We start from the raw sequence: 23,716 nt of genomic DNA on the forward strand, positions 1-23,716 counted from the left end.
AAACTGAACGAGTAAACCAATCTCTTGAATCTAATCTCAGGCACTATGTTAATCATCAGCACTCCAGTTGGTCTCAACTTCTTCCTTTGGCAGAACTTGCTTACAATTCTCGTTTCAATTCTTCTTTACAGACTTCTCCTTTCAAGGCAGCTTATGGATTCGAACCTAGAACTTTTCCTATGTCTTCTGGGGGTTCTGGTGTTCCTGAGGCAGATCGAACTGTGAAGAATCTCTAAACACTGGAAGAAGATTCAGGAAATTCTTCTCCTCTCTTCTCTAAAGTATAAACGATTTGCTGATCGCAGACGCCGTAAGGCACCTTCATTCCGCACTGGAGACAAAGTTTGGATATCTACCAGATTCATTCGTCTTAAGCAACCTTGTGCTAAATTGGGTCCTAAATACATTGGACCGTTTAGAATTGTTTCCAAGGTTTGTTCTACTGCTTACAAGGTGGCTTTACAAGACAACCTGAAGATTCATCCTGTATTTCATGTGTCTCTTCTTAAACCGGCAGTCTCTAAATCGGTTTTCCACCAAAAGAAAAGCTCCCTCTCCGTTTCTTGTGGATGGTACTTCGGAATTCGAGATCAGTCAAGTTCTTGATTTCAGATTACGAGGTAACCGTTTATACTATTTGGTTCATTGGAAGGGCTACCCCATTACTGAACGTTCCTGGGAACCTGCTTCTCATATCCGCGCCTCTGCCCTGATCAAACAATTCCACGTTCAGAATCCTTCGAAGCCTGCTAGTGTTCCTCGGAGGGGTCCTTGAGGAGGGGGCACTGTCGCGATCGCTCAGCTGATCGCTCTTCCTCTTTCCGGATTTCTTCGGCGCTGTTGCGCTACGCTCTGTTGCCTAACAACTTGGCTCAAGCCGTCCCTCTCCTCTGACGTCAGAATGGCTTCTTATTCCGGCGTCTTCTCTCCTCCGGTGCCTGTTTGTTTTCACTCGTTGGCTTGTGAGTATTATATATATATATATATTTCTGAACCTGAGCTTGCTTTGCTTGTTGGCGGAGCCACAGGTTTATAGACAGGATTGATTCTGACTAAAGCCTGAGCAAACACTTGAATGTCTGGTACCTCTGCCAGACGCTTGTGTAAAAGGATAGACAGAGCAGATATCTGTCCCTTCAAGGAACTGGCTGACAATCCTTTCTCCAATCTTACTCCATGAGTAACCCTTGGATTCACACCAACCCAGATATTTCCGCCATATCTTATGGTAGATTTTCCTGGTGACAGGCTTTCTAGCCTGAATCAGAGTATCTACAACTGACTCAGAGAACCCACAGTTTGATAAAGCGTTCAATCTCCAAGCAGTCAGACGTAGAGAAACTAGATTTGGATGCTTGAACGGACCCTGTATTAGAAGATCCTGCCTCATTGGCAGTGTCCATGGTGGGACAGATGACATGTCCACTAGGTCTCCATACCAAGTCCTGCGTGGCCACGCAGGCGCTATCAGAATCACCGAAGCCTTCTCCTGCTTAATTCTGGCGAACAGACGAGGGAGAAGGGGAAACGGTGGAAAAACATAAGACATATTGAAGGACCAAGACGCTGCTAGAGCATCTATCAATACCGCCTTGGGGTCCCCGGACCTGGACCCGTAGAGAGGAAGTTTAGTGTTCTGACGGGACGCCATCAGATCCAACTCTGGAGTGCCCCATTGCTGAGTCAGCTGGGCAAACACCTCCGGGTGGAGTTCCCACTCCCCCGGGTGAAAAGTCTGACGACTTAGGAAATCCGCCTCCCAGTGGTCTACTCCTGGGATGTGAATTGCTGAGAGATGGCAGGAGTGATCCTCCGCCCACCTTATTATTTTGGTTACTTCAGTCATCGCTAGGGAACTCTTTGTTCCCCCCTGATGATTGATGTAAGCTACAGTCGTGATGTTGTCCGACTGAAATCTGATGAATTTGGCCGCAGCTAGTTGAGGCCATGCCTGAAGAGCGTTGAATATCGTTTTCTTCCCGAGACCATAAGCCCTGAGCTTTCAGGGAGTCCCAGACCGCACCCCAGCCTAACAGACTGGCGTCGGTCTTTACATCGATCCACTCTTGTCTGCGGAAACATATTCCCTGAGACAGGTGATCCTGAGACAACCACCAGAGAAGAGAATCTCTGGTCTCCTGGTCCAACTGAATTTGAGGAGACAAATCTGCATAATCCCCATTCCACTGTTAGAGCATGCATAGTTGCAGTGGTCTGAGGTGTATCCGAGCAAAAGGGACTATGTCCATTGCCGCTACCATTAATCCGATTGTCTCCATGCACTGAGCCACAGATGGCCGGGGAATGGAATGAAGAACTCAGCAAGTAGTTAAGAGTTTTAATTTTCTGACCTCAGTCAGAAATATTTTCATTTCTACCGAGTCTTTTAGAGTCCCTAGGAAGGGAACCCTTGTGAGAGGGGAAAGAGAACTCTTTTTGATGTTCACCTTCCACCCGTGAGACCTCAGAAAGGCCAATACAATCTCCGTGTGAGACTTGGCTCTTTGGAAAGACGGCGCCTGAATTAAGATGTTGTCTAGGTAAGGCGCCACTGCTATGCCCCGCGGTATTAGAACCGCCAGGAGGGACCCTAGCACCTTTGTGAAAATTCTGGGAGCAGTGGCTAAGCCGAAAGGAAGAGCCACAAACTGGTAATGCTTGTCCAGAAAAGCGAACCTGAGAAACTGGTGATGATCTTTGTGGATAGGAATGTGTAGGTATGCATCCTTTATATCCACGGTAGTCATATATTGACCTTCCTGGATCATTGGTAAGATCGTCCGAATGGTCTCCATTTTGAATGATGGGACTCTGAGGAATCCGTTTAGAATTTTTAGATCCAGGATGGGTCTGAAAGTTCCCTCTTTTTTGGGAACCACAAACAGGTTTGAGTAAAAACCCAACCCTTGTTCAGCCATTGGAACTGGGTGGATCAATCCCATTGTATGTAGATCTTCTACACAGCGTAAAAACGCCTCTTTCTTTGTCTGATCTGTAAACAGACGAGAAATGTGGAACCTCCCCCTTGGAGGAGAACCCTTGAATTCTAGAAGATATCCTGGGATATAATATCTAACGCCCAAGGATCGTGTACATCTCTTGCCCAGGCCTGAGCGAAGAGAGAGAGTCTGCCCCCTACTAGATCCGGTCCCGGATCGGGGGCTACCCCTTCATGCTGTCTTGGTGGCAGCTGCAGGCTTTTTGGCCTGTTTACCCTTATTCCAGCCCTGGTAAGGTTTCCAGGTTGCCTTGGGCTGTGAAGCATTACCCTCTTGATTTGCAGCTGGAGATGATGAAGCGTTCCTGAAATTACGAAAGGAACGAAAATTAGCTTTGTTCTTTGCCTTAAAGGACTTGTCCTGAGGGAGAGCATGGCCTTTTCCCCCGGTGATTTCTGAAATAATCTTTCAATTCAGGCCCGAAGAGGATCTTTTCTTTGAAAGGGATGTTCAAAAGCTTGGATTTAGACGACACATCGGCCGACCAGGACTTAAGCCATAGCGCCCTGCGCAACAAAAAATGGCGAAACCTGAATTTTTTGCCGCTAACTTAGCTATTTGAAAAGCGGCGTCAGTGACAAAAAAAATCCATAATTTCCTCATATGAGGTCTCCGTCTGGAGCGAGTCTTCCAGCGCCTCAAACCAGAAAGCGGCTGCAGTAGTTACAGGAATACTGCAGGCAATACGCTGGAGAAGAAAACCTTGTTGAACAAAAATTTTCTTAAGTAATCCCTCTAACTTCTTATCCATAGGGTCTTTAAAAGCACAACTGTATTCAATTGGTATGGTTGTGCGTTTAGCAAGTGAAGAAACAGCCCCCTCCACCTTAGGGACCGTCTGCTACGAGTCCCGCACAGGGTCAGATATTCGAAACATTTTCTTAAAAACAGGAGGGGGAACAAAGGGAACACCTGGTCTATCCCACTCCCTAGTATCGATATCCGCAATCCTCTTAGGGACCGGAAACGCATCCGTGTAAACAGGGACCTTCAGTCTGAGAATCATCTTGGGCCACATTCTTAAGTGCAACAATATGATCTTTAAAGTGTATAGACATATCAGTACAAATGGGACACATTCTGAGAGGGGGTTCCACCATGGCTTCTAAACACATTGAACAAGGATTTTCCTTAGTTTCAGACATGTTTAACAGACTAGTAGTATACACAAGCAGGCTTCGAAATCACTTTAATCAAATAAAAAACACAATTTGAAAAAACATTACTGTGCCTTTAAGAGATAAAAAGAGCAAACAATTTTACAAAACAGTGAAAAATGCAGCAATCCTTTTGAAATGTTCACAGTATGTACCTAAAGCCTTAATAAGATTGCACCACAAGTTGCAAAACGATTAACCCCTTAATGCCCAAACCGGAGCAGCCTAAAGCCAACACCCGGTTAAAATTACTACAGCATCTTGCCACAGCCTTGCTGTGGCCCTACCTGCCCTTAGGGATCAGATTTGGGGGAATATAGCTTCCTTAAGGCCCTCAAACAGCAGCAGGACCCTCCATGTGAAGCAGCATGAACTTCTCTGCAATTCTAACTGCGCATCTGAGGTGCGAAATTAGGCTCCTTCCACTCTATTCCGGAGCTGTGAGGCCTAAGAAATCACTCCTGAGTGAATAAAAAATAGCCATGTGGGTAATAACCCCAGAAAGAACCCAAAAGGACTTTCAAAGTGTCTTGCAAACGATATTTTCCTTAGCTAAACAATCGATTGCCCTGAATAAGTGTCAACCAGCAGAATTAGCCCTGTTATGTAAGCATTCAATTCCTTACTAAGTCTGTGAACATAGCTTACCATCCCCTCATGGGGATATTGTCAGTCTCATCTAGCATTATCTCAGTCTTGTCTAGAAATAAATGACTGAACATACCTTATTGCAGTTCACCCTGCAAACTGTTCCCCCCAACTGAAGTTTTCTGGTACTCCTCAGTCCTGTGTGGGAACAGCAGTGGATTTTAGTTACAACATGCTAAAATCATTTTCCTCTCAGCAGAAATCTTCATCACTCTTCTGCTAGAGAGTAAATAGTACAAACCGGTACCATTTAAAAACAAAATTTATGCTTACCTGATAAATTCATTTCTCCTGTAGTGTGGTCAGTCCACGGGTCATCATTACTTCTGGGATATTATCTCCTCCCCTACAGGAAGTGCAAGAGGATTCACCCAGCAGAGCTGCTATATAGCTCCTCCCCTCTACGTCACCTCCAGTCATTCGACCAAAGGACCAACGAGAAAGGAGAAGCCCAAGGGTGTAGTGGTGACTGGAGTATAATCCAAAAAATTTTTTAGCCTGCCATAAAAAACAGGGCGGGCCGTGGACTGACCACACTACAGGAGAAATTAATTTATCAGGTAAGCATAAATTTTGTTTTCTCCTGTTAAGTGTGGTCAGTCCACGGGTCATCATTACTTCTGGGATACCAATACCAAAGCAAAAGTACACGGACGACGGGAGGGACAGGCAGGCTCTTTATACGGAGGGAACCACTGCCTGAAGAACCTTTCTCCCAAAAACAGCCTCCGAAGAAGCAAAAGTGTGAAATTTGTAAAATTTGGAAAAAGTATGAAGAGAAGACCAAGTTGCAGCCTTGCAAATCTGTTCAACAGAAGCCTCATTCTTAAAGGCCCAAGTGGAAGCCACAGCTCTAGTGGAATGAGCTGTAATTCTTTCAGGAGGCTGCTGTCCAGCAGTCTCATAGGCTAATCGTATTATGCTACAAAGCCAAAAAGAGAGAGAGGTAGCCGAAGCTTTTTGACCTCTCCTCTGGCCAGAATAAACGACAAACAGGGAAGACGTTTGACGAAACTCCTTAGTTGCCTGTAGATAAAATTTCAGGGCACGGACTACATCTAGATTGTGTAGCAGACGTTCCTTCTTCGAGGAAGGATTAGGACACAAAGATGGAACAACAATCTCTTGATTGATATTCCTGTTAGTGACCACCTTAGGTAGGAACCCAGGTTTAGTACGCAGAACTACCTTGTCTGAATGAAAAATCAGATAAGGAGAATCACAATGTAAGGCAGATAACTCAGAGACTCTTCGAGCCGAGGAAATAGCCATTAAAAATAGAACTTTCCAAGATAACAACTTGATATCAATGGAATGAAGGGGTTCAAACGGAACACCCTGTAAAACATTAAGAACTAAGTTCAAACTCCATGGCGGAGCAACAGTTTTAAACACAGGCTTGATCCTAGCTAAAGCCTGACAAAAAGCTTGAACGTCCGGAACTTCTGACAGACGTTTGTGTAAAAGAATGGACAGAGCTGAAATCTGTCCCTTTAAAGAACTAGCGGATAACCCCTTTTCTAAACCCTCTTGTAGAAAAGACAATATCCTTGGAATCCTAACCTTACTCCATGAGTAACTCTTGGATTCGCACCAATATAAGTATTTACGCCATATTTTATGGTAAATCCTTCTGGTAACAGGCTTCCTAGCCTGTATTAAGGTATCAATAACTGGCTCAGAAAACCCACGTTTTGATAAAATCAAGCGTTCAATTTCCAAGCAGTCAGCTTCAGAGAAGTTAGATTTTGATGTTTGAATGGACCCTGGATCAGAAGGTCCTGTTTCAGAGGTAGAGACCAAGGCGGACAGGATGACATGTCCACTAGATCTGCATACCAAGTCCTGCGTGGCCATGCAGCTGCTATTAGAATCACTGATGCTCTCTCCTGTTTGATTCTGGCAATCAATCGAGGAAGCATCGGGAAGGGTGGAAACACATAAGCCATCCCGAAGGTCCAAGGTGCTGTCAAAGCATCTATCAGAACCGCTCCCGGATCCCTGGATCTGGACCCGTAACGAGGAAGCTTGGCGTTCTGACGAGACGCCATGAGATCTATCTCTGGTTTGCCCCAACGTCGAAGTATCTGGGCAAAGACCTCCGGATGAAGTTCCCACTCCCCCGGATGAAAAGTCTGACGACTTAAGAAATCCGCCTCCCAGTTCTCCACTCCCGGGATGTGGATTGCAGACAGGTGGCAAGAGTGAGACTCTGCCCAGCGAATTATCTTTGATACTTCCATCATTGCTAGGGAGCTTCTTGTCCCTCCCTGATGGTTGATGTAAGCTACAGTCGTGATGTTGTCCGACTGAAACCTGATGAACCCCCGAGTTGTTAACTGAGGCCAAGCCAGAAGGGCATTGAGAACTGCTCTCAATTCCAGAATGTTTATTGGAAGGAGACTCTCCTCCTGATTCCATAGTCCCTGAGCCTTCAGAGAATTCCAGACAGCGCCCCAACCTAGTAGGCTGGCGTCTGTTGTTACAATTGTCCAGTCTGGCCTGCTGAATGGCATCCCCCTGGACAGGTGTGGCCGATAAAGCCACCATAGAAGATAATTTCTGGTCTCTTGATTCAGATTCAGAGTGGGGGACAAATCTGAGTAATCCCCATTCCACTGACTTAGCATGCACAATTGCAGCGGTCTGAGATGTAGGCGTGCAAAAGGTACTACGTCCATTGCCGCTACCATTAAGCCGATCACCTCCATGCATTGAGCTACTGACGGGTGTTGAATGGAATGAAGGACCCGGCATGCATTTTGAAGCTTTGTTAACCTGTCTTCTGTCAGGTAAATCTTCATTTCTACAGAATCTATCAGAGTCCCCAAGAAGGGAACTCTTGTGAGTGGAAAGAGAGAACTCTTCTTTTCGTTCACCTTCCATCCATGCGACCTTAGAAATGCCAGTACTAACTCTGTATGAGACTTGGCAGTTTGAAAGCTTGAAGCTTGTATCAGAATGTCGTCTAGGTACGGAGCTACCGAAATTCCTCGCGGTCTTAGTACCGCCAGAAGAGTACCCAGAACCTTTGTGAAGATTCTTGGAGCCGTAGCCAGTCCGAATGGAAGAGCTACAAACTGGTAATGCCTGTCTAGAAAGGCAAACCTTAGATACCGGTAATGATTTCTGTGAATCGGTATGTGAAGGTAAGCATCCTTTAAATCCACTGTGGTCATGTACTGACCCTCTTGGATCATGGGCAAAATTGTTCGAATCGTTTCCATCTTGAACGATGGAACTCTTAAGAATTTGTTTAGGATCTTTAAATCCAAGATTGGCCTGAAAGTTCCCTCTTTTTTGGGAACTACAAACAGATTTGAGTAAAACCCTTGTCCTTGTTCCGACCGCGGAACTGGATGGATCACTCCCATTAATAAAAGATCTTGTACGCAGCGTAGGAACGCTTCTTTCTTTATTTGGTTTGTTGATAACCTTGACAGATGAAATCTCCCTCTTGGGGGAGAGGATTTGAAGTCCAGAAGGTATCCCTGAGATATGATCTCTAACGCCCAGGGATCCTGAACATCTCTTGACCAAGCCTGGGCGAAGAGAGAAGTCTGCCCCCCACTAGATCCGTTCCCGGATCGGGGGCCCTCGATTCATGCTGTCTTAGGGGCAGCAGCAGGTCTCCTGGCCTGCTTGCCCTTGTTCCAGGACTGGTTAGGTTTCCAGCCTTGTCTGTAGCGAGCAACAGCTCCTTCCTGTTTTGGTGCAGAGGAGGTTGATGCTGTTCCTGCTTTGAAATTACGAAAGGAACGAAAATTAGACTGTCTAGCCCTAGGTTTGGCTTTGTCCTGAGGCAGGGCATGGCCTTTACCTCCTGTAATGTCAGCGATAATCTCCTTCAACCCGGGCCCGAATAAGGTTTGCCCTTTGAAAGGTATATTAAGCAATTTAGATTTAGAAGTAACATCAGCTGACCAGGATTTTAGCCACAGTGCTCTGCGTGCCTGAATGGCAAATCCGGAATTCTTAGCCGTAAGTTTAGTTAAATGTACTACGGCATCTGAAATGAATGAGTTAGCTAACTTAAGGGCTTTAAGTTTGTCTGTAATCTCATCTAGTGTAGATGATTGAAGTGTCTCTTCCAGAGACTCAAACCAAAATGCTGCTGCAGCCGTGACAGGCGCAATACATGCAAGAGGTTGCAATATAAAACCTTGTTGAACAAACATTTTCTTAAGGTAACCCTCTAATTTTTTATCCATTGGATCTGAAAAGGCACAGCTATCCTCCACCGGGATAGTGGTACGCTTAGCTAAAGTAGAAACTGCTCCCTCCACCTTAGGGACCGTTTGCCATAAGTCCCGTGTGGTGGCGTCTATTGGAAACATTTTTCTAAATATCGGAGGGGGTGAGAACGGCACACCGGGTCTATCCCACTCCTTAGTAACAATTTCAGTAAGTCTCTTAGGTATAGGAAAAACATCAGTACTCGCCGGTACCGCAAAATATTTATCCAACCTACACATTTTTTCTGGTATTGCAACTGTGTTACAATCATTCAGAGCCGCTAACACCTCCCCTAGTAATACACGGAGGTTTTCCAGCTTAAATTTAAAATTTGAAATATCTGAAGCCAATCTATTTGGATCAGAACCGTCACCCACAGAATGAAGTTCTCCGTCCTCATGTTCTGCCGCCTGTGACGCAGTGTCTGACATGGCCCTAATATTATCAGCGCACTCTGTTCTCACCCCAGAGTGATCACGCTTGCCTCTAAGTTCTGGTAATTTAGCCAAAACTTCAGTCATAACAGTAGCCATATCCTGTAATGTGATTTGAAATGGCCGCCCAGATGTACTTGGCGCTACAATATCACGCACCTCCCGAGCGGGAGATGCAGGTACTGACACGTGAGGCGAGTTAGTCGGCATAACTCTCCCCTCGTTGTCTGGTGAAATATGTTCAATTTGTACAGATTGACTTTTATTTAAAGTAGCATCAATACAGTTAGTACATAAACTTCTATTGGGCTCCACTTTGGCATTAGTACATATAACACATGTATCTTCCTCTGAATCAGACATGTTTAACACACTAGCAATTAACTAGCAACTTGGAAATGCTTTTTCAAGTAATTTACAATTGTATGAAAACGAACTGTGCCTATAAGAAGCACAGAAAAAATTATGACAGTTGAAAATAATTAAGTTATAGCATCAAATCTTTGTAAGAAATATACAATTTTAGCAAAGGATTGTTCCCATTAGCAAAGGATAACTAACCCTGTCAGCAGAAAAAAATACACAAATAAACGTTTTTTATCACAGTCAGCTACACTCTTCACAGCTCTGCTGTGATGATTACCTCCCTCAAAAAAAGGCTTTGAAGATCCCTGAGTTCTGAAGAGATGAACCGGATCATGCAGGAAGAAAATGAACCTCTGACTGAATTTTTTGATGCGTAGTAAAAGCGCCAAAAATGGCCCCTCCCCCTCACACATAACAGTGAGAGAGATCAGTGAACTGCTTTAGATTAAACAAAACTATTGCCAAGTGGAAAAAATAGTGCCCACAACATTTTTTCACCCAGTACCTCAGAGAAATAAACGTTTTTACATGCCAGCAAAAAAACGTTTAACCTCAATAAATCAATTGTTATTTAAAACCTATTGCAAGTCCCTGCAAATTAGGTAAAATCTATGCATACAGTATAAAACCAGTGAAGTACCATTCCCCAGAATACTGAAGTGTAAAATATACATACATGACAGCCTGATACCAGCTACATCTACTGCATTTAAGGCTGAGTTTACATTATAATGGTATGGCAGGATTTTCTCATCAATTCCATGTCAGAAAATAACAAACTGCTACATACCTCTTTGCAGATTAATCTGCCCGCTGTCCCCTGATCTGAAGTTTACCTCTCCTCAGATGGCCGAGAAACAGCAATATGATCTTAACTACTCCGGCTAAAATCATAGAAAAAACTCAGGTAGATTCTTCTTCAAATTCTACCAGAGAATGAATAGCACACTCCGGTGCTATTATAAAATAACAAACTTTTGATTGAAGGTAATAAACTAATTAAATCACCACAGTCCTCTCACACATCCTATCTATTCGTTGGGTGCAAGAGAATGACTGGAGGTGACGTAGAGGGGAGGAGCTATATAGCAGCTCTGCTGGGTGAATCCTCTTGCACTTCCTGTAGGGGAGGAGATAATATCCCAGAAGTAATGATGACCCGTGGACTGACCACACTTAACAGGAGAAATAACAAACTTTTGATTGAAGATAATAAAAACTACAATTCTAACACCACATTCACTTTACCCTCCCGAGAGAGACCCTAGTGCTTAGAGCTGGCAAAGAGAATGACTGGGGGGTGGAGCTAGAGGGGGAGCTATATGGACAGCTCTGCTGTGTGCTCTCTTTGCTACTTCCTGTCAGGAAGGACAATATCCCACAAGTTAGGATGAACCCGTGGACTCGGTACATCTTGCAAAAGAAAAAAAAAGCATATTGCGGAGCAACAGAGGCCTCGGATGCAGTAATACAGAAGAAAAGGAAGTATTCAATAAATATATGAACACTCCATACATTAACAGCTGGATATTTACAGCTTTTATTTGAGGGCTGTCTGCTTAAATGATCAGTTATTAGTCAGTCCCCAAGTAGTATCTGCTGGAGCCATTGATGATAGGACCTAATTATAATACTGCAGTGTAGTCTGCTAAAAGGCCTTGTGGTCCTGAGAAGCTCCAGGGGAACAACAGGCGGTCAAGTCTGCTGTTCCTTCTTCCCAGAGGCAATAACAGCAGAGTCTTGAGCTACTCAACAAAGCCATAAAGAGAAGCAGAACAGAGCTGCAGCAGATATATATATATATATATATATATATATATATATATATATATATATATATATATATATATATATATATATATATATATATATATATATATATATATATATACAGTGGGGGGAAAAAGTATTTAGTCAGCCACTAATTGTGCAAGTTCTCCCACTTAAGAAGATGAGAGAGGCCTGTAATTTTCATCATAGGTATACCTCAACTATGAGAGACAAAATGTGGAAACAAATCCAGATAATCACATTGTCTGATTTGGAAAGAATTTATTTGCAAATTATGGTGGAAAATAAGTATTTGGTCAATATCAAAAGTTCATCTCAATACTTTGTTATATATCCTTTGTTGGCAATGAAAGAGGTCAAACATTTTCTATAATTCTTCACAAGGTTGTCACACACTGTTGCTGGTATGTTGGCCCATTCCTGCATGCAGATCTCCTCTACAGTAGAGCAGTGATGTTTTGGGGCTGTCGCTGGGCAAAACGGACTTTCAACTCCCTCCAAAGGTTTTCTATGGGGTTGAGATCTGGAGACTGGCTAGGCCACTCCAGGACCTTGAAATGCTTCTTACCAAGCCACTCCTTCGTTGCCCGGCCGGTGAGTTTGGGATCATTGTCATGCTGAAAGATCCAGCCATGTTTCATCTTCAATGCCCTTGCTGATGGAAGGAGGTTTGCACTCAAAATCTCACGATACATGGCCCCATTCATTCTTTCATGTACACGGATCAGTCGTCCTGTTCCCTTTGCAGAGAAACAGCCCCAAAGCATGATGTTTCCACCCCCATGCTTCACAGTACGTATGGTGTTCTCTCTCCTCCAAACACGATGAGTTGTGTTTCTACCAAACAGTTCTACTTTGGTTTCATCTGACCATATGACATTCTCCCAAACCGCTTATCTCTACAGCGTGGACTACACTGTTCTACTCTCTAATACTTAACATACAGTTTCAGAGTTGTGTGCGAGTACAGATTTGTCCCATTAATTTCTTGTAATGAACATTATTACGCTACATACTTTTTTTCCATTGTTTTTGTGGCATATGCAGATTGATTATTTAAGAAAAAAGGACTCCATTACTGAACCAGTGAAATTGCTTGAAGTGGTACATAAACGAAGACTGCCAAACTTCAGACGGCACAACAGATGAATTAAGAAGATGCCTGGAACCCCATTACACTAAAAACTTACTCAAACTGAACTGAGGTTTTGAAGCAATTTGTAAAACTTTCAATTTGCTTTTATTGTCAAATTGACTTTGTTCTCTTGTCCATTGCATACCTACGTAAGCTCATGAGGGTACACGTCTGTAGCTCTACATGGCATCAGTATTGCACCAATGCTTGTAACAATTTTACACACTTTTGAGCTCTAGATGGCAGCAGTGTTACCAATATTGACGCTAAACTACTGCCATATAGAGCTGCATACAAGTGCACACTCCTAAGCCAACCTAGGTATGGCTCTTCAAAAAAGGATATCAAGAGCACAAAGTAAAATTAATAAGGTAAAATGGACATCATTTGCAAATTGCATACCATCTATATCATAAAAGTTCTATTTTGAGTTTAATGTCTCTTTAAATGGTAAATGAATAACACAGAGTTAAAAAAAAGAACAGGCGAGTCAGACCCATCCTTTTAGTCACTCATAATGTATGTGATCCTAGTGTCAGGACTGTTAAAGCTTAACTTAAAGGGGCAGTAAACTTACATACTAATGTTATATAATTCTGTATATAGTGCAAACATTAGCTTACCGGCAGATCTATACTTTCAATTATTTCAGAGAAATTATATGTAAAACCCTCCTTTTACCAGAACGCCACTCTTTGCTCTACTGAGCGGGTCTGATTTTTCCACAGCGTATCCGGCAACACTGTCTAGTCACAGTGTGCCCGGTCGCGCCATGAAAAATAATGTAGCTCGCTCCTGCTACTAGACCAGAGCGAGAGCGAGCTAAATTCATGTGCCGGATTCCCCAGGCCACTCTTGGTGATAAAAACACAATTTATGCTTACCTGATAAATTTATTTCTCTTGTGGTGTATCCAGTCCACGGATCATCCATTACTTGTGGGATATTCTCATTCCCAACAGGAAGTTGCAAGAGGACACCCACAGCAGAGCTGTTATATAGCTCCTCCCCTAACTGCCATATCCAGTCATTCGACCGAAAAAACGCAGAGAAAGGAGAAACCATAGGGTGCAGTGGTGACTGTAGTTTAAATGAAAAAATTACCTGCCTTAAAATGACAGGGCGGGCCGTGGACTGGATACACCACAAGAGAAATAAATTTATCAAGTAAGCATAAATTGTGTTTTCTCTTGTAAGGTGTATCCAGTCCACGGATCACCCATTACTTGTGGGATACCAATACCAAAGCTAAAGTACACGGATGAAGGGAGGGACAAGGCAGGTACCACTGCCTGTAAAACCTCTCTCCCAAAAATAGCCTCCGAAGAAGCAAAAGTATCAAATTTGTAGAATTTTGAAAAAGTATGAAGCGAAGACCAAGTCGCCGCCTTGCAAATCTGTTCAACAGAAGCCTCATTTTTAAAGGCCCAAGTGGAAGCCACAGCTCTAGTAGAATGAGCTGTAATCCTTTCAGGAGGCTGCTGGCCAGCAGTCTCATAGGCTAAGCTGATTATGCTTCTTAGCCAAAAAGAAAGAGGTTGCCGAAGCCTTTTGACCTCTCCTCTGTCCAGAGTAGACAACAAACAAAGCAGATGTTTGACAAAAATCTTTAGTAGCTTGTAAGTAAAACTTTAAAAGCACGAACCACGTCAAGATTGTATAATAGACATTCCTTCTTTGAAGAAGGATTAGGACACAAGGATGGAACAACAATGTCTTGATTGATATTCTTGTTAGATACCACCTTAGGTAAAAACCCAGGTTTGGTACGCAGGACTACCTTATCCGTATGGAAGATCAGATAAGGAGAATCACATTGTAAAGCAGATAACTCGGAGACTCTACGAGCCGAGGAAATAGCTACCAAAAAAAGAACTTTCCAAGATAAAAGTTTGATATCTATGGAATGAAGAGGTTCAAACGGAACTCCTTGAAGAACCTTAAGAACCAAATGTAAGCTCCATGGGGGAGCAACAGGTTTAAACACAGGCTTGATTCTAACCAAAGCCTGACAAAATGTCTGAACGTCTGGAACATCTGCCAGACGCTTGTGCAAAAGAATAGACAGAGCAGAAATCTGTCCTTTTAAGGAACTAGCTGACAATCCTTTTTCCAAATCATCTTGGAGAAAAGATAATATCCTGGGAATCCTGACCTTACTCCATGAGTAACCCTTGGATTCACACCAATAAAGATATTTACGCCATATTTTATGGTAAATTTTCCTGGTGACAGGCTTTCGTGCCTGTATTAAGGTATCAATGACTGACTCGGAGAAGCCACGCTTTGATAAAATCAAGCGTTCAATCTCCAGGCAGTCAGTCTCAGAGAAATTAGATTTGGAGAGTCCATGGTGGAAAGGATGACATGTCCACCAGATCTGCATACCCGGTCCTGCGTGGCCACGCAGGCGCTATCAAAATCACCAATGCTCTCTCCTGCTTGACCTTGGCAATCAGTCGAGGGAGCAGAGGAAACGGTGGAAACACATAAGCCAGGTTGAAAGACCAGGGCGCTGCTAGAGCATCTATCAGCGTCGCCTTGGGATCCCTGGACCTGGGTCCGTAACAAGGAAGCTTGGCATTCTGGTGAGACGCCATGAGATCCAGTTCTGGTTTGCCCCAACGATGAATCAATTGTGCAAACACCTCCGGATGGAGTTCCCACTCTCCCGGATGAAAAGTCTGACGACTTAGAAAATCCGCCTCCCAGTTCTCTACACCTGGGATATGGATAGCTGATAGGTGGCAAGAGTGAGTCTCTGTCCAGCGAATTATCTTTGAGACTTCTAACATCGCTAGGGAACTTCTTGTTCCCCCTTGATGGTTGATGTAAGCCACAGTCGTGATGTTGTCCAACTGAAATCTGATGTACCTCAGAGTTGCTAACTGAGGCCAAGCCTGAAGAGCATTGAATATTGCTCTCAGTTCCAGAATATTTATTGGAAGGAGTGTCTCCTCCTGAGTCCACGATCGCTGAGCCTTCAGGGAGTTCCAGACTGCACCCCAACCTAAAAGGCTGGCATCTGTTGTTACAATTGTCCAATCTGGCCTGCGAAAGGTCATACCTTTGGACAGATGGACCTGAGATAGCCACCAGAGAAGAGAATCCCTGGTCTCTTGATCCAGATTTAGTAGAGGGGACAAATCTGTGTAATCCCCGTTCCACTGACTGAGCATGCATAGTTGCAGCGGTCTGAGATGTAGGCGTGCAAACGGCACTATGTCCATTGCCGCTACCATTAAGCCGATTACTTCCATGCACTGAATGGAAAGAAGAACACGGCAGGAATTTAGAAGCTTTGATAACCTGGACTCCGTCAGGTAAATTTTCATTTCTACAGAATCTATCAGAGTCCCTAGGAAGGAAACTCTTGTGAGTGGGGATAGAGAACACTTTTCCTCGTTCACTTTCCACCCATGCGATCTCAGAAATGCCAGTACTACGTCCGTATGAGACTTGGCAATTTGGAAGTTTGACGCCTGTATCAGGATGTTGTCTAAATAAGGGGCCACTGCTATGCCCCGCGGCCTTAGGACCGCCAGAAGCAACCCCAGAACCTTTGTAAAGATTCTTGGGGCTGTAGCTAAGCCAAAGGGAAGAGCTACAAACTGGTAATGCCTGTCTAGAAAGGCAAACCTGAGAAACCGATAATGATCTTTGTGTATCGGAATGTGAAGATAAGCATCCTTTAAATCCACTGTAGTCATATATTGACCCTCCTGGGTCCTAGGTAGGATGGTACGAATAGTTTCCATCTTGAATGAATGAACTCTGAGGAATTTGTTTAAGATCTTTAGATCCAAAATTGGTCTGAAGGTTCCCTCTTTTTTGGGAACCACAAACAGATTTGAGTAAAAACCCTGTCCCTGTTCCTCCTTTGGAACTGGATGGATCACTCCCATAACTAGGAGGTCTCGTACACAGTGTAAGAATGCCTCTCTCTTTATCTGGTTTGCAGATAATTGTAAAAGGTGAAATCTCCCTTTTTGGGGGGGAAGCTTTGAAGTCCAGAAGATATCCCTGGGATATAATTTCCAACGCCCAGGGATCCTGGACATCTCTTGCCCATGCCTGGGCGAAGAGTGAAAGTCTGCCCCCTACTAGATCCGTTACCGGATAGGGGGCCGTTCCTTCATGCTGTCTTAGAGGCAGCAGCAGGCTTTTTGGCCTGCTTACCTTTGTTCCAGGTCTGATTTGGACTGAGCAAAAGTTCCCTCTTGTTTTGCATTAGAGGAAGTTGATGCCGCACCTGCCTTGAAGTTTCGAAAGGCACGGAAATTAGACTGTTTGGCCCTTGATTTGGACCTGTCCTGAGGAAGGGCATGACCTTTTCCTCCAGTGATATCAGCAATAATCTCCTTCAAACCAGACCCGAATAGGGTCTGCCCCTTGAAGGGAATGTTAAGTAGCTTAGATTTTGAAGTCACGTCAGCTGACCATGATCTAAGCCATAGCGCTCTGCGCGCCTGTATAGCAAAACCAGAATTCTTAGCCGTTAGTTTAGTCAAATGAACAATGGCATCAGAAACAAAAGAATTGGCTAGCTTAAGTGCTCTAAGCTTGCCAAGTATGTCATCCAATGGAGTCGCTACCTGTAAAGCCTCTTCCAGAGACTCAAACCAGAATGTCGCAGCAGCAGTGACAGGAGCAATGCATGCAAGGGGCTGTAGGATAAAACCTTGTTGAATAAACATTTTCTTAAGGTAACCTACTAATTTTTCATCCATTGGATCTAAAAAAGCACAACTGTCCTCGACAGGGATAGTAGTACGCTTTGCTAGAGTAGAAACTGCTCCCTCCACCTTAGGGACTGTCTGCCATAAGTCCCGTGTGGTGGCGCCTATTGGAAACATTTTTAAAAAAATAGGAGGGGGAGAGAACGGCACACCTGGTCTATCCCATTCCTTATTAATAATTTCTGTAAATCTTTTAGGTATTGGAAAAACATCAGTACACACCGGCACTGCATAGTATTTATCTAGTCTACACAATTTCTCTGGCACTGCAATTGTATCACAGTCATTCAGAGCAGCTAAAACCTCCCTGAGCAACACGCGGAGGTGTTCAAGCTTAAATTTAAATGTAGAAATAACAGAATCAGGCATCTTTCCTGAGTCAGAAACATCACCCACAGACTGAAGCTCTCCTTCCTCAGCTTCTGCATATTGTGAGGCAGTATCAGACATGGTTCTTAAAGAGTCAGTATGCTCTGCATTTCGTCTAACCCCAGAGCTATCTCGCTTACCTCTAAATTCAGGTAGTCTGGCTAATACCGTTGACAGTGTATTATCCATGACTGCCGCCATGTCTTGTAAAGTAATCGCTATGGGCGCCCTAGATGTACTTGGCGCCATTTGAGCGTGAGTCCCTTGAGTGGGAGTTAAAGGATCTGACACGTGGGGAGAGTTAGTCGGCATAACTTCCCCCTCGTCAGATTCCTCTGGTGATAAATTTTTTAAAGACAAAATATGATCTTTATTGCTTAAAGTGAAATCAGTACATTTTGTACACATTCTAAGAGGGGGTTCCACCATGGCTTTTAAACATAATGAACAAGGAGTTTCCTCTATGTCAGACATGTTTGTACAGACTAGCAATGAGAGTAGCAATCTTGGAAAACACTTTAAATCAAGTTAACAGGAGAAACAAATTTTGTCAAAATTTGAAAAACAGTGAAAAAAGGCAGTAAATCAAACGAAATTTTTACAGTGTATGTAATAAGCTAACAGAGCATTGCACCCACCTGCAAATGGATGATTAACCCCTTAGTTCAAAAAATGGATCAAAAAAAGATAGACGTTTTTTTAACAGTCACAACAAACTGCCACAGCTCTGCTGTGGCCCTACCTTCCCCAATAAACGACTTTGGAAAGACTTTGAGCCCTTTAGAGATGTCCTTTAGCATTCAGGGGACTTTTGAGGGAAGCTGGATGTCTCAGTCTGTAATTTTAACTGCGCAAAAAAGCGCTAAAATAGGCCCCTCCCACTCATACTACAACAGTGGAAAGCCTCAGGAAACTGTTTCTAGGCAAAATTTAAGCCAGCCATGTGGAAAAAACTAGGCCCCAATAAAGTTTTATCACCAAAGCATATATAAAAACGATTAAACATGCCAGCAAACGTTTTATATTGCAATTTTATAAGGGTATTACCCCTGAGAGTAAGCATGATACCAGTCGCTATTAAATCACTGTATTCAGGTTTAACTTACATTAATCCGGTATCAGCAGCATTTTCTAGCATTTTCCATTTCTAGAAAAAATTTTAACTGCACATACCTCATAGCAGAGTAACCTGCACGCCATTCTCCCGCTGAAGTTACCTCTCTCCTCAGACATATGTGAGAACAGCAATGGATTTTAGTTACAACCTGCTAAGATCATAGAAAACTCAGGCAGATTCTTCTTCTCTTTACTGCCTGGGATAAAATAGTACAACTCTGGTTCCATTTAAAATAACAAACCTTTGATTGAAGATAAAAAACTAACTATATTTCACCACTCTCTTACTACCTCCATGCGTGTTGAGAGTTGCAAGAGAATGACTGGGTATGGCAGTTAGGGGAGGAGCTATATAACAGCTCTGCTGTGGGTGTCCTCTTGCAACTTCCTGTTGGGAATGAGAATATCCCACAAGTAATGGATGATCCGTGGACTGGATACACCTTACAAGAGAAATCAGGATAAGTGCAGAAGGTGCAGTGCCCATGAGTTTATTTTCTTTCAGTAATCAATTTAAATGTGTATCTTTCTACAGCATGAGTATATAAACCTACATACATATACAGGGTGCAGAGCTTGTTTGTAGCTGTAGATATATTCACACCGTGCTATCTCTCCCTAAACTGCCACGCTTTTTGACAGAGCTGTGCTTGCCCGCCCAGTGCCCATTTTACTATGCACCTTAGCTGTGAGTTTGCTGCCTGAACTCTCCAGTAGTCCTGGTTCCAATAGCTGTAGGCTGCCCTACAACCATATAGTAGAAGGGGCCACATGGTAACCAAGGATCCACAACCATTTATTATTTTGTTGTATTAAAAACAGAATTTTAAAAAGGTGTGTTTTGACATACCTGGGCCACTGGGGAGTACTTGCCCCCCTGGGGCCAAAAGTTGCCAGTTCTCTGCTGTATAGTGTTACTATAAAATGCATTTTTTTCAGTGGTTATCAGTTAAAACCAATTAGAAATATATATGTAGCAGGGTTAGCCTTTTGAAGTCAGGATTCATTTCAAGTTCTGAGAAAATCCTACAATTTCAGAGCTAAATTACATGAAAAAGGGGCAAAATAAATAATGTACTTATCCCAACTACACATTTTATATAAAAATCTCAAGGATGTTAATCAAGTGTTAATATAATCAAATTACTGGTCTTTTAAAATGTATGACGCTTGCCAGCCTTTGATAAGTGTTTGTTCAGTTAAAGGTCTCTCTAAATCTCTTATAAATAGACCTTTTGTGTTAATGTAAAGTAAGCCAGAGTCTGGATTTTAATAGATACTTGAGAAGATGGTGAAAGACTTATGAACATGGGAAAAAATCTGAGGTATCTAGGATTACAAAGAGGGAAGCCTGTTGTCTGATACATAGTCCTAGATTCCAAAATAAGTCAAACAACTTTCCCCAAAGAAAAATCTTTTCAATTCCTATATTACCCCAAGGAGATGGTACTATATTGTTATGCAGGCATCATTTTTTTTAGTAAATTATATGAACAGTAACATTTCTCTGACTTTGCATTACATTTGAATAGTTTAGTTTGTGTAGCACACAGCTCTTCTCCATTCTACCATATAATGGAAAAGAACCAATCTGTTTTACAACAGGACACTACAGACGGCAACTAATTATTTTTCTTTTCTATCTCAATGAATCAGTGGAAGCTTTATCCTTACCCCCCAATTCCAGAAGTGTGAGGGTTAACAATCCCAAGACACAAGGTGGTCACAATGGCTGCATCCACAGAACTGCCCCTTTTCTCCAGAACATCGATACCTAGTGCTGTGCACCGGGAAGCATCACTCACCACGGCTCCCTGGTGGAAAATCTGTAAGGGACAAATATGGCTATTTATACTGGAAATATAGCAGAGTACAATATACCATGGCAATGATAAAAGATGTCTTAGATGCCTTCTTTTTCAAATAAAGATAGCAAGAGAACGAATAAAAAATTATAATAGGTGTAAATTAGAAAGTTGCTTAAAATTGCTGCTCTATCTGAATCACAGAAGAAAAAATGTGGGTTCAGTGTCCCTTTAAATAGATGATTTGAGAGGCTATAAACATAAGTCTCAGTTGAAAAAAGAGACTTATGAGATTTAGAAATGAGATTTTCATTTTCTTACCTGTGGGTCTCCAAAATATATCTGCATAATAAGTGCTATGGTGACTCCCATGGCAAAGGTTACACAGGCTGTGATAATGACGGTGAGGCCATCCTGATGGCAGCTGCACTCTGAAGTAAACGGGTCCTTAATTGTCTCCCTAAGTGGGGAGGAATCCTGGCTCCCCATTTCAGAAGATGATGAAGGTAGGCGCTGGAGACGGGCAGATTTCAGGAAGGCGTCCGGATCTATGGAAAGTGGAGAGCAGAGAAGTGTTAAGATCCAAACATAAAAACACCTTGTTTCATCCTTCCCTGAGAAATAAAGTTCACCAGCAGTGTGTGATAATAAAAAATAGCTTCTTGTGAGATAAAAGAAGTTTCATCACTGATCTCTAATCAATTCCCTTTCATTTATTTCAGTTTCTACCTAGTGAATCTGTACTGGTCTGTATGTCTGAGTTTGTGTTGTGCTTCTGTTCCCAAACTGTTTTGCCTTTAAGATTAATACATTAAGGGCCAAATCCCAAGATTAGCAAACATCCTCAAGACATATCAGATTTCTAAAGTAAATCCTAAATGTTAACTCATTCTGTATTTGATTATACACAACAGAGTGTTTATATGTCATATTACCACTGCATTGGCTCAAAAGATTTGTTAAAAATTTATGAGTTTGTTAAAACCTGTGGAAGCTTGGTCCATTTGGTCATTAGGGGTTAAATCAACAAAAAGTGTGACACACACAGCAATGAACCAAAAAGGAAAGAGGTGAAGCTGTGTACAGGGTCAGGGCAATTGAATAGGTGCTTCTGCCTATATCAAAGGTACCTGTGCACCCTTATGTCTAGACTTGTCTAGCCCTGATATGTACGTTGTACACACAGTGGTGTGGATTTTAGCTACTGCACAGTAACAGTGTCTGTACACAATTATGTCTGCATTATACACATAGCAATGTGTGTATCTGTATTTTGTTTTATACACAGATAAAACATGATCTTTTCATATACAGAATAATTCCTGTTTACGTATTATAATAAAAGTGATGTGTATATTTGAATTATTTAGAAAGTGATGTGAATATATATTCTGATTGGTGTATGGATTATACAAAAGACAACAGGTGTATTTGCTTTATAAAAGTTGCATTCCATACGAAGCAGATTGTTTCTGTTCATACATACATCTCTGTATTCCTGTAAAAACTACATATACAGGGGTGTATGTATCTGTACAACAATCAGTGCTTTATACCGGTCATCTTTCATTTTTATTGCATTTCGACCACTTTTACTGCATTTACCTTTAGGTCTCTTCTAGTATAAGTCAATATAACAAAGGTTCAGAGAGATATAAGTGGTTCTTTAAATTCTGAACATTCCACTGACATTTTTTGCACCCATAAAATATCTGAATGTTGCTGTTAGCTCAGATATGAGGATGTTGGCACAGACTGCTTAGGGCCCCAGTCATCAGAATGACGCACGGAGGGAAGAGATGGACAGATATGGCACAGAGGGAGGTGATAGCAGGACACACACCGTGCAGCAGGTACAATTACACAGCACAGGCACCCCGCAACATGACCTGACTACAACCTAAGGTAGGACTCACTGCTCAAGGGTCTAACAAACTAACTATATAGTGGCTGCACTGCACAAGCCTATACTTATTTTTGATTGCACAATTTATGCAACGCTTACTCACCGCTACTATTGTGTGAGATTATTAAATTGTATAAAAACATGTTATTTTGATTGTGTAACCTTTAACAATTTGGCAGACAAAGGGGTTAAAAGAACGTTACATTTTCGCTTGAACATTTAAAATAACATGTTTATTAAACATGAGTGACTTTATAAAAATTTTTTAATGAAGTTTTCTAATATAAAAGACTCACTTGACAGAAAGAGTATTGTACCTTTTATATTTCAGTTAATAGTTCTAATAGACTTGCAATGTAAATACACTAAGATTCAATATTATCTATGCAACAGAACACTCTGAGCTGAGTTTTTTTACATTTGAAATTTGACATGACAACATGTACACAGTAATATTATACCTGCACTTTGGTGCACTTTTTCCAAATAGAAAAGTAGCACTTAAAGAAACATAAAATCTGTACTTAAAAAAAAAAAAAAAAAAAAAAAAAAAAATTTTCAAAAAGAATTTTAAGAATATTTGCAATAAATTTGCAATTGCAAATATGGTTTGCTTAAAAGTCACCACTAGAACAATAACTTTAAAAGTGCAAAAGATGTGTGACTGATATAACCATAGTAAGCAAGACCTATGTGAAGTTGGCACCCCATGTTTGTAAAAACTGAATTAAAATATACCATTAGTTTGTACTGCGTTTGTGCTGCAAAAACTAACGTTTGTGCCGGTTTGGTTTAGGAGATATAGCGCATTATTTTTTTTATGAAACCCCGCCCACTTTGCACCCCATGTTATGCAATTTTAAAAATAAATATACCATTTGTTTGTGCTGATTTGTGCCGCAAAAACGAACGTTTGTAACGGTTTGGTTTCGCAGATATAGCGCATTATTTTTCATGAAACCTCGCCCACTTTGCACCCCATGTTATGCAATTTTAAAAACAAATACCATTTGTT

General features: G+C 42.2%; 1 protein-coding gene across 1 annotated transcript in view; it reads right to left on the reverse strand.

Annotated features, from left to right (window-relative positions):
- Positions 1-23,716, reverse strand: part of GGT7 (gamma-glutamyltransferase 7) — a 203,036-nt gene that overhangs the window by 171,802 nt on the left and 7,518 nt on the right. Inside the window, exons 2-3 of the mRNA XM_053714073.1 lie at positions 21,117-21,343; positions 20,665-20,816 (exon numbers count right to left, since the gene is read on the reverse strand). Of these exons, the coding sequence (XP_053570048.1) occupies positions 20,665-20,816; positions 21,117-21,343 (379 nt within the window). The remainder of the gene's footprint in view (positions 1-20,664; positions 20,817-21,116; positions 21,344-23,716) is intronic.

The sequence above is a fragment of the Bombina bombina genome, chromosome 1 (assembly GCF_027579735.1).
Source record: "Bombina bombina isolate aBomBom1 chromosome 1, aBomBom1.pri, whole genome shotgun sequence".
Lineage (NCBI taxonomy): Eukaryota > Metazoa > Chordata > Amphibia > Anura > Bombinatoridae > Bombina > Bombina bombina.